The 15,848-nt window shown below is 44.2% G+C and overlaps 1 protein-coding gene and 1 long non-coding RNA gene across 2 annotated transcripts in view; one reads left to right on the top strand and one right to left on the bottom strand.

The window, feature by feature from the left end:
* Window positions 1-2,778: 2,778 nt before the first annotated feature.
* On the bottom strand, window positions 2,779-7,330 carry LOC309687831. The gene is made up of 3 exons (XR_014270873.1): window positions 7,184-7,330; window positions 6,772-6,824; window positions 2,779-3,245 (listed from the first exon to the last, which is right to left on the bottom strand). It is a non-coding gene; the product is annotated as an uncharacterized lncRNA (long non-coding RNA).
* timm50 (translocase of inner mitochondrial membrane 50 homolog) overlaps window positions 7,299-15,848 on the top strand; it is a 28,691-nt gene continuing 20,141 nt past the window's right edge. The window contains exons 1-3 of the mRNA XM_082503039.1: window positions 7,299-7,571; window positions 9,346-9,502; window positions 12,678-12,709. Of these exons, the coding sequence (XP_082359165.1) occupies window positions 7,356-7,571; window positions 9,346-9,502; window positions 12,678-12,709 (405 nt within the window). The 5' untranslated portion in view covers window positions 7,299-7,355. The remainder of the gene's footprint in view (window positions 7,572-9,345; window positions 9,503-12,677; window positions 12,710-15,848) is intronic.

Genomic DNA, 15,848 nt, shown 5'->3' with positions numbered 1-15,848 from the left:
TGGAGTGAGTGGACCGGCAGTGGACCCCTGGGATCCCTGGAACCCCTTTTCCCCACTTGTATATGGTGCACTTGGAGTTGTGTTAATAAGGAACTGTTTATTGTGATTCGCAGTCTGTGCGTGAGTCTATCCTGCTCCATCATGACAGATTCATATTCAAAATAATGACTCTGAAATTTCTTATAGTCCAGTTATTCCTTCAAAAGAAATCAAAATAAGATTCTGTCCTGTGATACAGTGATCCAGACTCTTGAGTCAGGATCTGTTTGACAACAGTTTATAGACAGACCTGTACAGCGTCCGTATCACTGCAGACGCTGCACCAATCCATCTTCTTCCCTTACTTGTGAAGAAAACCCAGAGATACTTAAACTCCTCCACTTGGGGAGGAGATTCCAGGTCCCTGACCTGGAGTGGGCACTTCACCCTTTTTTCTGCTGAAGACCATGGCCTCAGATTTGGAGGTGCTGATTGTCATTCCCGCTGCTTTACACTGGCGTGAGAATTGCTCCGGTGTGAACTGGAGGCCACCACCTGATAAAGCCAACAGAACCATATTATCTGCGAAAAGCAGAGATGAAATTCTCAGGCAGTCCCAGTGGAAACCTCCCACCACCTGGCTATTCCTTGAAATTCTGTACAAATAATCTGAATCAGTGACAAAGAACAGATTTGGCAGAGTCCAAACCCCACTGGAAATGAGTATGACCTATTACAAGCTCTTGCAAAAGTTGTATAAGGATCAAATGGCCCCCATCAGTGTGCCAGACACCCGAATACTCTCGAAGAACCTCCCACAGAACACTCAGAGGGACACAGTTGAATACCTTTTCCAAGTACACGAAACACGTGTAGACTGGCTGGGCAAACTCCCATGCACCCTCAAGTATCCTCAAGAGCGTGAAGAGCAGGGCCAGCGTTCCACGACCAGGATGAAAACCACATTGTTCCTCCGGTATCCAACATTCGACTAATGGACGAACTCTGGCCGAGCAGTGTGATTCCCCCCTATAGTTGGAGCATGCTCTCGGGTCCCCGCTTCTTGAAGATGGAAAACACCACCCCGGTCAAGAGGTTCCACCCTGCAACATGTTGGTTGATGGTTTGTGAGAATCCCCTGGCAGCTGCCCAGCACACACTGCACCCGACCCTTAGAGTGCTTCCTGCTGGTGATGGGCCTACAGGAGTCTGGGCTAATGTCCATTTATTGGACTGGGCGGGCCCTGTGGACTAAGACCCAGCTGCCAGACGTTCGCCCCCAGGCCCCCTCCCCGGACCTGGCTCCAGGGTGGTAACCCTATCCTGGGCTGGGTAAACTGTTCCCTTCACTCCTAGGACTTTTTGAATGTTTTTGTCTGGTTACTAACCCAGGACCCAGGTATGACTACTGTACTTAAGTAGAATTTTCAGCTATCTGTATTGTACTTGAATAGTTTTTTTTTGTTTGCTTGTTTGTTTGTTTTTACCAAACCCAAGTGACAAATAAAGAGGCAATGCTGAGATGGTTTGAATATGTCAGGAGGGATAGTGGACAAAGCATATTGAAGATTGAGCTGAAAGAAAGGAGGGAAAAAAACAAAGTGGACTAATGCTAAATTTCAAAATCTCAGTTTGAGAGTGATGTTGTATGCTTTTGTTTGAATGAAGTCAATTTTATTTTATTTAACCTTTCTTTATACAGGTAGAGACCTGTTTCAGACAAACAGGTTAAATAAGACAATTGTCAGATTTGGTGTATATGTTGGAACGCTCCATTTGAACCCATTTGAAAATTGGAACTTTGATTACACTATATTGAAAAAAGAGTAAAGCTACAACAAAGCTTTCAAAGACAAATCACTTTAAACTTATTGAACTATGATAAAGAGATATTTATGGCTCTTCTATTTGTTCCTTCATATAAGTGTTAGGGATATTCCAAGTGTTGACCTACCAGCGTCCTCACTGTGGTGAGAACCTAAATTGCTCATCCAAATGAGTGAAGAGGGTAGCAAATTTGGTTTTTAGCAATATCAGAAAAGATATCAGACATGACTGATTTTATTAGAGGTCCAAAACAAGAATTTTGACAGTTAAAGGCTTCTTTCAACACATTTGCCTGAACAAAAATTTGCAAAAAAAAAAAAAAAAACCGAAGGGGAAGAAGAATTCCAGATTGCTTTTGGTTCAATTCTGCAGACTTCCTCCCAAAAAGTCCATTTTGCTATTTGGTCATATCACTAAATAAAGGTTAACTTCTCTTTGTCTTGATGCTCAGTCATCCAGGTAAGCAGATCTCCAAATGGTTGATTCTGTTCATATGGAAGTAGCGTTTTCAGTGGGAGAAACGTTTCATCACTCATCCAGGTGACTTCTTCAGTCTCAGCTGACTGCAGGTTTCAATCTTATAAACAGTACATTTGCATAATGACTGAAACCAGCCCACTGAAGGAACTTCTCTTTGCTTTTACCAGCCAATGTGATTTACCTAACAGTTACTCCTGCCATTTTTCATCAGTTCTGAATTCTTCATCATCTCCTTCCTTTAAATTTGTAAGATTATGCTTCATTTTAATGTCTGTCACTACATTGTATCAAAAAGGGGGAAAAATTAAAAAACCTCAGAATAACACCCTGTGTTAATTTATTAACTTTTAGCTAACAGTGCCACAAAGAGAGAACTGATTTGCTGATATGTCACTGATATGCTTGGAAAACAGAGAAATCTAAAGAAAATTTGAATATTTACTGTGACACAAATAATACTGGTAGCAGTCCACAGTGACAAAAGCAGAGCTACTTTATGGAGGTTGTTTCTGGGCTTTCAGACTGAGCCTTCAATCTGCCCATTCACATGTCAAGATGATTGACAGGACTCAAACGCGGGTCTCTGAATGTTCACAATAAAGGTGAGTTTATTTAAGTGACACCAGCTGCTATATACAATGGTGAAGGGAACAGGAGCTCCATAGAATCCAGAGAAGGGAAACACGCCCAAACTCCTGTCTTCACAAAGTCAGTCACTTACATGACCAAACTTGCACTCCACGCTGACGCTCACTCATGAATACACTCGCTCAACAGGGTCCAAGGGAAACAGGGAGGGATCAAGGAAGGTCTGCACCAGGGAGAAGAGAAACTGTGACAGCTGGGGCTACACGAGCCAGCGATGACCACAACTCAGCCGCCGTAGTGACCAGTCTGATGGGGATGATGAGCAGCAGGTGAGTTGATTGCCAGCAGGTGCGTTGGCCGAAGGTGGAAATCTGCAATGCAACACCACCCAGGCGGAAAGGAGTGAGGATGGGAGGGAGAGAGGGACACACAATAACAAGCACTGACAGGAACCCAGGGAGAATTGGAGGACCATGACATCACATTTCAAAATCAAACAACTACAGTGGGAGACCTCCATATCTGGCAGGAAATTACCTCCATATTATAATAATAGTAAAATCTTTAATAGAAAAAATACATTAAAAATTTTAAAAGCTAAATAGAAAAAGTCAGCTGACTGCTTTCAAGGCATAGAGTTGATGCAGTTTTTTAATGCATCATTATAATAAATTCATTACTATTTAAAGTAAAGAAAAATGTAAATGTAACATTTCAAAACATACAGCAACCAAAACTGAACCAATTTGTAAGTGCAAGAACCTGTGAGCAACTAAAGACACGTGTTGGGATTTATTTTTATCTTGTAAGGCTAATGTCGCATAATTAGCACCACATATTTGTGTTTTGTCTTTTACTGCACACAGGATTCACTCTGATGCTAACAGACATGAGCAGAGAGAAGCATTCCTCTCTGTGGAATATAGCTAAGGTGATAAATCAGTTGTTAGGCGATGGTATGCACCATACACTCCTTTATGCAGATCTGACTGGAGGGTAGGAGGTGGTTGCCATGGTGATGGGTGAAGCAGTGACTCCAAATAAGGAGATGCCCAGAAAGTTGCAGGAGAAACATGAGCTGAGATCAGACCTAAGGCCACCTTAATCTGTTTTAGTATCCTGTTTATCACCCATAATAAAAAGTGTTAGTGCCTGGTCGTGGCAGTCGTTTGTCTCTGAGAGAGGAGGTCCAGAGCATTTGACTTTTACTCCATTGTCTCTTCCCAGAATCTATTTTTTGTTTGTTTATTTGATTCCTGTCTGGCAATAGTCCAACAAACGGTCTCTACATTGGTTAAACTTAAAATGATTTTTATTTTCCATTTCATGAGGACAGTCTTCTTAGCAATGGATAAGGCAGCGAGAGCCATGTGGACTGTAATCATCTCCACAGTGACATCATCTAAATGACCCGAAAAGCAAACTGAAGGGGAGGCTGGAATGTTACATTTCAAAAAACTTTGATAAGTCTTCGCATATCCAGCACCGGAACCTACGAGCATGGATGTAATTTTTAGGCGTATTGCCTTTACAGTGCGAACAGTTGTTAGAAGACGTAAAACCCATCCTGAACATCCATTGATCTGTATAGTGCACTCTATGTATTATTTTATTAACTGTACCCAGGGATGTAAAAGAATTTGTACCACACTTGATGGCGTTTGATTAGGCTTTAATTTCTTTTTTACTATAGACTTAATTTGTTGATATTCTAAAAATCTATTCTTGTTAATCATGTATTGTATAACTAATCTGTCAAATGGAATAAAGTCTGTTCCTTCGAATATATCTTCCAAGTATTTAATTCCTTTACAGACTGTGAAGTTAATCATATTATTGTTCTGTAGTATGTCAGGGTTGTTCCAGATGGGTGCACGTTTGCTTGGGATGAATGAAGACACCATGCTGTCAGAGAGCAGCTGATGTTGATGCTTTTGCATACATCGTATTTGATGTTTGAGCTAATGAATGGTAGGTCTGAGGTCTCTATTTATATTGCATAGTGCCTGTTCTGTGTCTAGCTAGGGTTCATCTAAGTGGCTGTGATTTAGGCAACCTGGGATGAATTGTAGCCTGTTGGCTAAGAAGTAGTGTTGGAAGTTAGGTAGATCTTGTCCTCCTTTATTCTTGGCCCTTTGTAGCGTTTTAAGCTAATACGCAGGGGTTAACTCTCCAAAGGAATCCAGAAATCTAAACCAGTTCACAAAGAAGCATCTATGTCCACTGTGAACGACCATCTTTGAACGGAGGGCGGGGCTTACGACGCTAACTGTCTGTCATTTATAATCCAGTTTTGAGATCCTTCCCAGACGCCTTAACACCCACTCACATCCTGGGGCCATTTGACCTCAGCAAGCTCTCACAATGGGTTCACCCAAAACCTCTGATAGTGACCCACACCTGTTTTCACACTTGGTTGATGTGATGAGGCACATGATCAATAGTGGGTCAATGAAACCTCTTAGGAACACTCCCAATAGGACTTCACAATCCAGGACTCTCCACCAATAGGGCTTTGGAGTTGACATCACGCCACAATGTATTGTGGGAACGTGGCGCCATTTTCCAGGTCCAAGATACAACCAGAGGTTGGCCATAAGATAGACTTAAACATAGACTTAGACATAAGATAGGTCTTTCCAAGCATCTTAGATTTCCCTCTTCTCACCTATCTCATAATCTAAATCAATCCAGCTGTTATATCAGAGTAAACACTAATATTTTTATAGTTAGGGTAAATTTGAGGCTGATTTTTTTTATTTTTTTGCATCTTGCATGTTCTCTCCAGGTACTTAAGATTCCACCAACAGTGAAAAATACAGATTGTGAAATTTTCTTTGATAGTTTGCATCTTTTTTTTCCCTTTTCTTTTTTTTAACCTTTTACCTTTTCTCTATATTTTATTGTGTTGTGCTTATTATATTTTACTGCTTCTATTGTTCTTGCGCTATTGTAAAGTGACCTTGAGGGTCTTAAAGGCGCCTATAAATAAAATGTATTATTATTAGTAGTAGTTTTGTAAATTCTTGCACAAATAACACACATAAACAATTAAGCAGCGTATATAAGCATGTATTTCTTAATTTTTATTAATTAATCGATGGCTAATGATTTATAGAACCTAACTGGAAGCTATGTTTTAATATTTAAGTCGGTGTCTCTTTATAATAATAAAAGCTAAAATAATTACGTTTCATAACCCTACATATCTTCAAATGTTTTACTAATTTCAACTCATTTTGAAATGTTTTCAGCAAATTGCAGGTGAGTCAAATCTGACGTGATGATTTGGTGATTTTATAGACATGTGTATCTATTATGTATACAGGGAAGGGGCACTACAGTGTCAGCAGATGGATCAAATACTAATGTTTGAAAAGAACGTGGCTTTACGTTCCACCTGAAATTTAGACGTGCTGATGAATCTGCTCGGACTTTGCGCTCAGTCTCTTCTGGAGCATGACTGACTCCACCCTGGTGCAGCAGGACAGTACTTCAGTTTACTGCCCATTACTGTCAGTATCACCATAATTTTTGCCCTTCCTTCATTGACTTTTTAAGTAAGTAGTTTCTTTTTGCAATACTATTTGTTTTCCTACAATTTCTTGCAATTCAGTTCCAGCCTAGCTTTAAGGTTTAACATGGAGAGTGGTGTTAGGGGCTTGTTTTGCTCATGGCTGATAATGTGGACAAGTTAGAAAATCACAAATTTGGAGCTGTTTTTTTCTTGAGAATGACTTCCTGATAAGACTTATTGACGACACCTTATTTTTGATACCATAGATCAGAGAAGGCTAACAGGCGGACCACGGTCCGGATCTACAACACAAACAAACAAATTTTATTTTAACTGGTAGAGCTTTATGGTAGTGGTTCAGCCTGAAGAAACACACCTACCAGATGTGATACGCATCTGGGCAGTAAGCACTGGGACTCTACAGTGCCAGCAGCTGAAAAGACAGTAGAAAGAAAAGTTTAGAAAAAGAAAACTAAAAAACAGAGAAAGTGAGAGAAAAATAAAGAACAAAAACCAAATACAGAGGTAAATCCCCTGGTGAAGCACCTGATTAGAAACATAATTAGAAAATAAATCTAAAATTAAAAGTTTGACCTGATGGTGGCGCTAGAGTTTCATTATCAAGGGGCCATTTATGTATTCAATAAATAAACAAAGTGCCTGACACAAACACTTGCTCATCAGCCATATGCAAACCATTTCCTTGAGGCAAATATCTCTTGGTGGTAAAACGTGTTAGTAATATTTGATGAGACTATGAGGGTTAATGTCGCAATCGAAGGTCAGACTCACTCTTTCTTCTGATTGGTGCCAACCCTAAAAGGCCCTCCCTCCTAGCGCCCCACGTGGCTTTCCACTCCTCTGATTGGGGTGTCTGCCTGCCCCTCACAGGGCCTCGGCCAATCGGGTGCTTTTGTCCTTCTTACTCGCGTCATTTGCGTTAGCTGTAGTGCTACTTTCCAACATGTCGGCTGTGTGTGTGCTCCCCATGTGTCTGCGGGCGAGCCGGGGCCTCCTCCGGCTCAGGAGCGCGGCGGCGGGTGCCTCCGCCCCAGCCATGGTGGACGTCATCCGGACACTGTCCACGGACAAGCCGCCGGCCGCAGCGGGCAGTGCGACGGGCGGGTTAGCTCAGGCGATCCTCCAGGAGAGACTCCAGCAGCAACAGCAGCCGACTCAGGTGCGCTTCATTTTACAACCTTAACAGCACTCAGTGGCGTCGACGGGGGTAACTGTATTAAGTAGTAGGTCCGACCGTGAAACCCCGCCATCACGAGCTGCCCTGGTGATGTAAATCAACTCATGAACGAACATTTCCAACCTTAGCTCAGACTGACAGCTAGCTTACATAAAGTTATTTTCCTCACCCACGCGGGCCCAGACGGACTAAACTGTGTGTTTTGTGGTGTTTGTCGCGACACACGTGATCTTCAGAAATGTGACGTTATGACAGCACCACCCCACGCGGGCTCAGCTGTCTGCTGAATGAATGAACCTGGCATTAACTAGCTAGCATGCTAATGTTAGCATGCGTTTATCTAGTCTGGCTGTAGCAACACAGCTTACCTGAGCCCGGCTCACGTGAGTATCCTCACAATGTGTGTTCCTCTGAACAGTAACCCTAGGGTTAGGGTTAACCCTAACTGTGTGGCAGTGAGTGCAGCTGGCACTGCTGTGGTTACCTGCCCTTCACCCGCAGCTGTGTGTGTGTTTGTCAGTGCCACAGCTTGATTTTATCTGCGGGATAAATCGCATTAACAGCCGAGGTTTGTTTCGCTCTGAAGGTCAGAGCAGACCCCCACCCTCCTCCCCGTGCAGCTCAGTGTGGTGTCTGGTCATGGAGGAAGCCACCCACCACGTGACTCCTAACCGTGTGTTTCCCACAGACTCCAAACATAAAAGTGTGACATCTACAGACGAACTGTAATAAGGGTTTTAGTTAAAGACTAAATAATTGCCACTCCACTTCTTCCCAGCAGCAGATACAGAAAGTGCTGAAATCTGTTAAAATTCATGAATTTAATTGGACATGAAGGAAATCAACAGCCTTCCATGAGACCATGTTGGTTTCTGTCAGTCTGTGTTGTTTTAAATGCTGTATAACATTTGCACACATTCACACATCCATGCCTTTTCAGTTAGTTTGGCATGCTCCTGATGAGATGATGGACGGTGTTTTGAGGGTGATCTCCTCCCAGACTTGGACCAGTGCATCTGTGCGTGCTGCAGTCTGCAGTTCTGTTTGGCAGCATCAGGTGCATGAACCTCCCTGAGGTTCTCCTTGGGTTCAAGTCTGGGGAGCATGAGAGTCGTCATCTTTCAGACACTGACTACACAGTGCGGCTACACAAGGGCCTACTGCAGCAGCATCAGGTCTCAGACTGGGTTTGAGGACTTTATCCAGCTAAACCAGTCATGCTGGATGAGCCTGAAGGTATCATAACGTTCGTCTCCAGACTCTCATCTGTCTCCTGTGCTCAGTGTGAACCTGCTGTCATCCACCAGAGCTGGACTGTTGGTTGTTGTCCTCTGCTGCACTGTGCTGTGAGCACGGGCCCTGCTGCACGCGGTCTGATTCTGACAGTCTGCTCAGAAACATGCACGAGGAGCACGATGGAGGCTGTTATGCAGCACTCATGCAGCACTCCTCTACTGCCCTGCACGGCTCTCCTCCACACTCTGTCGACTGTGCCAGCATACACACCAAACCCCCTCCTGTCAGTTTTTATTGTTTCTGTAAATTCTGTTTTTGGGAATAAAGTTTTTTTTTTTTTTTTTTTTTTTTTTGCTTGTTTGTTTAAAAGAGACACAAAAACGTTTCCTTGTGTTAAACTGAATGAAGCTGACGTCTCTAACGCTTTCCTCTCAGTTCAGACTGAAGGTGAGCGCATCAGTGCTGCACATTTCATTAATGCTAGTTCATAGTCAAACAGAAACGCTTGTTTTTGTTTAAGGGTCAGCCTCCTCCAGAGGGAGGGGAGGGCGAGAGGGAGGGCGAGAAGGCAGAGGACAGGAAGCAGAAGGAGAACACGGCCTACGCCAAGAAGATGGTGCTACGGTTGGCCGGATTCATGGGAGTCGGCGGCGCGGTCGCCATCGTTTATATATTCGGTGAGTCTTTAAGCTTCGTCCTGTGCACTCAGAGCGAGAGACTTTGCTGCCTCTCCTGAAACGGCGTCCTCACTTAGTCAGTTTCAGCCGGTTTGCTTCACAGGTGGAAATACGGTCACTGTCAGCCAATCAGCTTGCTCAGCAGCACGTCTCTATGTTCAAATCCAGTTCAACCTCTTTCTGTAGGGGTGATGTGACAAAGGAGCTGAAAATAAATTTCAGTAGACACAAAGCTGTTTCTACCTGGTTTCTATCCAGAAACTTGACATTCAACAGCTGCAGAGTTTAAATGTGTTAGATCAGGGGTGGGAAACTCCAGGCCTCGAGGGCCGGCGTCCTGCAGGTTTTAGATCTGCAGGACCCTCTGGGTCAACACACTTGAATCACATGATTAGTTCATTACCCGGCCTCTGGAGAACGTTACGACATGTTGAGGAGGTCATTTAGCCATTTCAGTCAGCTGTGATGGATCAAGGACACATCTAAAACCTGCAGGACACTGGCCCTCGAGGCCTGGAGTTCCCCACCCCTGGAATAAAGTCAAGAATAAGCCTGTAATCCAGATGTTTCCCACTGGATCAGATTGATCATGTCAAACCTTCCATGTAAAGAAAAGAAGAGATTTGTTTGAGGACAAACAGAAATTCTTGAAAAGGTTTTAGGAGCGTTTTTTTAAACTAATAGTTGACAGAGTCTAGTGTGGTGTGGCATTTTCAAAGGAAGAGAGGGTTTTTATTGTTTCCTTCATGCGAGTGTGCTGTGAGGGTTTATGCATGCAGGGCAGCTCTGTATTTTTCTCTTTAGAATTTAATGAGGGTTTTGTTGGAATAAATGTGCCACAGCTACCCTGGGGGTCAGTAATATTAAACTCCTGGAAAGATCACCGTGGGCTTTTCGGCCGGGCGCTTTTATACATACCCCTGTTTGAAAACATGAACCCAGCACGTGGTTGTTGGTCACGGATGAAACATGGATCAGATGTTTGGTTCTGCTGCTGGGTTTAAACACGTCAGTTTAAGGCGTTTCAAACAGGAGATGCAGCTTTATTCTTTGAGCCATCTTCAAAAGAACAAAAGAACAGGTATAATCTGTATTTCTGGCCGCGCTGGGCCTCTGAACTTCCTCTGATGGAAAGGTGGGTGTGATTGGTGTTTTCACACTTGGCTCCCTGATTGCAGGGACAGGTGGGTGGAGCTAGCAGCCTGTCCTTCAGAGGAGAGTCAGACTGAGGATGGTGAAGGGTGTTGTTGACAGGTTTGGCGAGTAGAAAAATGGACCCAGAGTGATCCGTTTAAGGAGGAGGAGAGGATGGAAATGTAATCTTTGATTTGTGGAGTCGGACTCGGGTGAGGACAGGATGAAGGATTTCTTTGGGGAGTCGTCCTCTTCAGAAACAAGTCGTTCATGAAGTTATTGGAGATTTTTGATTTGCTTTTTGTCTGCGTGTTTTGAAGACCGTGGCAGACTCTGTGACCTCGGTCTTCACAGGAATGGGATTTTATGTCTTTAATTCCACGCTTTCGATCGTATTTTGGATCCTTTTGAAGTTCGTTCCTCCTGGAGATTTTCCACCTTTTCCACTTTGACTTTCTCCTTTAGTTGTGAAATATTTGTGCTGCACTGTGAGAATGACAGAAGAGATTTTATGGTACATCTTTTCTGTGGCTCATACCTGGAGATGTTCAGGATTATAACCTGCTGTTTCTCCTGTGTTTCTTTGTGCTTTGTAGCTTTCGGCTCAGGGCGGCTGCACCAAAGGTTTAAATGAACATAAATATGTAAAGACTGTGATTGGTTCGTTGAAAGGAGGTTATTACAGTGATCAGACTCGTGTAAGAGCTGCTGAGTTAATAATAATAATCAGCATCATAGTTAGTGCTGTGTGTGATGCCATCACAGCCCATTACAGCACTTTAACACCTGCACCTCCTCCAGCTGCTCGTGCAAGTCATTTTTCTGGTTGTGTTAACCTGGTGCAGTGTGCAGGTTAGCACTGTGCTGAAGCCACGACTGTAACGACGTGTCTGTACAGAAGCTCAGAGATACGGCGGGAGACAGTTTGAAAACTTCTGGTTCTGACTTGTTCTCTTCCTGTGTCGGGGCTGAGGTGGCGCTGTGTGCTATTACCAGCAGCACGTGAAGCCACCACAGCCTCTGACGGTGTGCTAGCACCTGAGGGCCCAGGCCTCACTGCAGTCTTGACTCAGAAACGACCTCGGTGTCGGTGCAGACAAAGGAGAAGACGCAGCTGAAACAGGAAACACCGATACCGCTGAGTTTCATCTTTTCAGGCTTACAGAAATCAGAGAGCCCAAACCACAGCTGCTCGCTTCTGATGAGTATAAATAGATCTGTAACCTGACCTTTAACCTGCAGGGCACCTACCTGGAAATGTAATAAATGAAGCTTTTAAATGTGTGTAACAGCGACTGCACGGTGTAGTGGTTTAACCATTTCTAACAAGCGAACATCCTGGGAGGAGATGAGATGTTGCTGTTGGTGCTTGTTGGTTATTGGATGGTTTGGTTGTTTTTTTTCGTCTCTCATTTATTTTTAAAACATGAGAAAATGTTTTTGCTCGACCACAACCAGTGATGTCTGTTTACTCACGCGTGTTTTCAAATATTGATTTCTCTGTGTTTGCTAATATTTCTGCTGGAAGGTTCAAGCATTATTGTGAAGTGTGCGTGTCACCTGCCTCAAATCTAGTAAATAACCTGAACAGGTGATACACTGTGGGTTCTCTCCAGGTACTCCGGCTTCCTCCCACAGTCCAAACACATGCAGTTAGTGGGGACAGGTTAACTGGTAACTCTAAAGCAGGGGTCCCCAATCCCAGTCCACAAGGGCCGGTGTCCTGCAGGTTTTAGATCTCACCCTGGGTCAGCACACCTGAATCACATGATTAGTTCATTACCAGGCCTCTGGAGAACTTCAGGACATGTTGAGGAGGTCGTTTAGCCGTTTAAATCAGCTGTGATGGATCAAGGACACGTCTAAAACCTGCAGGGACACCGGCCCTTGTGGACTGGGATTGGGGACACCTGCTCTAAAGTGCCCATAGGTGTGAATGGTTGTCTGCGTGTTAGCCCTGTGACAGACTGGTGACCTGTCCAGGATAAGTGGAAGAGAATGGAGGGAGGCAATAAACTGTTTTATTTTTCTTCTTTTTTAGGCACAAATTCGGTGGATGAACAAGGAAACACGGTAAGTTTTGCTGTCTCTCTCACACACACACACACACACACACACACACACACACACACACACACACACACACACGTGTGGTCGTGCTCATGCTTTAAGGCGACGGTGTTTGATTGTGAAGTCACCTGTTCAGATTCAAATCAGGCATCTGTCGCGTGAGGAGCACACTTAACAGCTCGCTGCGTGATGGAGGGGTGAGAGGTGTCGCTGTGGGAGAGGAAGCAGCACACTTATCTCACCTTTTGTCCGCTTTCATACTGTAACAGGATTGAGCAGGACAACGACCTGCACTTCCAGCCAGACGGTGATCCAGATGTTCAGCAGGCTGCGAGAGCAGCATCAGCGTTTTAAACATGCGCAGCTCCAGCCCTCGCCTTCAGATTATACATGTTTGTGTTCAGATAACCAGCCTTTCCAGTGCAGAAGCTTTGCTTTGTTCCGGTAATAAGATCGTCCCCTCGCTCTTACTTTGCTCAGCTCAGTTGCTGCTAACCAGCTGAAAGGCAAGCCAGATGTGTTTCTGTGGTGAACTGATACAGGGCAGTGTTTACTGATGGAAACAGATGTTCAGAATCAGAATACTTTATTGATCCCTGGGGGAAATTATTTTTTGTTACAGTGCTCCATTTTAAACCAACATTAAGACAAGACAGACAATACGCTAACTAGGAATAGTACAATATATACATATATATACATACATACATACATAAGTCACTTATAAATAAATAGTTGGAAAAGAAACATGTGTAGTTGTAGCAGCAAACAGTGTGTTAAGTGGATGCGTTGTACAGGGAGATGGCCACAGGCAGGAATGATTTCCTGTGTCGTTCAGTGGTTCAGTTTATTATGTTTATTAGCATCTGGAGACATCAGCAGTGTCTGTGTGTGACAGATCTGAGCTGATGGTGATTTTGAAAGTAATAACAGCTGAAGACTTGGATCAAGCTGTCAGATTAGAGGGGGTGGGGGGGTTGGCTTGAGCTTTGCGGTTTCCTTTGATGCTGGTCTTTGGGGACAGGATCTTTGTTGGAGGCGTTAATGGCCACTTCAAAGGGCACACTTCAGTCTCATTAGGATCCTTTTGTTGGTGACAAAGAGGTGAGCGTGTCGTTTGCTCGGTGTGTATTTGAAGCTCGGGAACAGAAGAGCCGGCCGCGGACATCAGCGTCGGAGAAAAGGACCCCAGACTGAAGCCTGCAGTAACTTCAGTCGTTTGTCTTCAGTTGACTCATAAACTTGCTCTGCACTTCATTACTGCACACTTACAGCTTTCTAAAGTGTCCTTTTACAGACAGATGTGCTCGAGCTGAATTTAAATGAAAAGCAAACAGATGGGGGGGGGGGTGTTCTGGTGCAAAGCTGGGTCGTCTACCTCGGGACGTCTGAGACAGCTCGGTGCAGAGAGTGATGGACACCTGAAGCACAGGCGTCGTGCTTTATCTCTGTGTGAATCATCCACCTCAGGATCAGCTACGATCCAAACTGGAAGGGAGGAAACTGGTGTGTTTCATTCTTTTACCCTGATTATGTATTTTACTGTATTAGAAATCGTACATTTAGTAATTCAGAATCTGATCTGCCTGACCGTGCAAGCTTTAACTGACAGGAAGTGAATCGACCGTCTGCTCAGGTAGGATAGTTTCAGTTTGAGGTGTGGATGTGGGAAGGATGAGCTCGCTTTGTCCCGGCACGAGAGGATTTCTCTCTTCAGAGGGCACACTTATCTCACCTGACTTCCTGTCAGGAGCTCCAATCAGACGGCACACTTCTCATGTTGCCGTGACGCCCGTCTTCTGCAGTGTGTCTGCGCTAACACTTACCAACTCCTCATCCTCAAACTGTCGTCTTCAGGGCATTTAACGGCGGCGTGTGCCGGCGCTCGGAGAGGTGTTTATGCAGGAAACACTTCCCAGAAAGAGAGAGTGTGTGTGTGTGTGTGTGTGTGTGTGTGTGTGTGTGTGTGTGTGTGTCAGCTGCTCTTTAGTCATAAAGTTTTAATTATTTTCCACAGTTTTAAGTTTGATCTCCCTGCTGTTTGAAACCACAGGTGTGATTCGTCTCGATGTCACATTTCTACAAACGTAATGAAATGAAACGATCACTTCGCTGTTTAGACGTTTTTACCTGCTGCTGTGAGGTGTTGTCGTCACCCCGCGCCGTGGGCGGGCAGCATGGACACAAGTTTGGTAGGCGACGTAGGAGAGTGAAATTAATACTGAAGGTGTGGGGGGATATCTACTGAAAATCTCAGACAGGTTTGAATCTCAGTGATGTCGAGGTCAAAGGTCAAGTGTTCTGAAAATCTTGTGAATGCTGTAACTCGAGAAGAAAGTCACCGAGGACTTTTGAGTGAGCAGTGTCTGTGAGGAGGCTGAGGGGCGTCATCAGTATCTTCGTCTGCTGAAACCGACCGGACTGTCAAAAGGAAACGATTAAAACTTTGGGATGGACGTTCAGGTTGGAATTTATTGCCGATCGGCTGAGCCTTTCACCGGTCGTTGCCAATAATGCTGGTTGAAGCTGAGAGAAGCGGTCGATGGTGAAACGAGCAACAGGGCTGTTTATGTTATTAAATATTTCCGTCCTGGAAGCACATGTTCGCCAAACGTTTTCAGCAATCCAACGGATGATCCTTTTCCACAGTATGATGCGACATCATTTCCTTTGACAGATATTTAGATACAGCCAGCGTGCACTGTGTCCACCTGAGCTGTCCATTTAACCCTTTCATGGTGGTCACTACAGTGGACAGCCAGTGTTGGTGCACAAAAAGATTCTTATTTAAATTAAAATGTAAATTTCTCTAACCTCTTAGAAGTTCAAAAATCTTTTTTTCATGCCTAAAGATGAATAAAAAAATACGTAAGAAAAAAGTCCTGATTGAGGTTGTCATGATTGATGCATGACAGGGTTAATTTTCAACCAATCAAACATTGCTCCGCCCATCAAAAAGTCACCTGCGCGAATATATCGCCTATCATCATTTATTGGACTGATGAATATCTGCTGGAAAATTTTAGATATCGCCCAACTTTACCATGAAACCCAGCACAAAGCGCCCTGGTGGTGCTCGGGGGCGTTAGTGCACATGGCAGGAGTAACATGGAGGCCCCGTTAATGTGTGAGAATATTTGTG

This window comes from Aulonocara stuartgranti (genome assembly GCF_965226115.1).
Source record: "Aulonocara stuartgranti genome assembly, chromosome: 14".
In the NCBI taxonomy this organism is placed as follows: Eukaryota; Metazoa; Chordata; class Actinopteri; order Cichliformes; family Cichlidae; genus Aulonocara; species Aulonocara stuartgranti.
The sequence above is the reverse complement of the archived record's forward strand: the minus strand, read 5'-3'. Positions and strand labels throughout refer to the sequence as shown.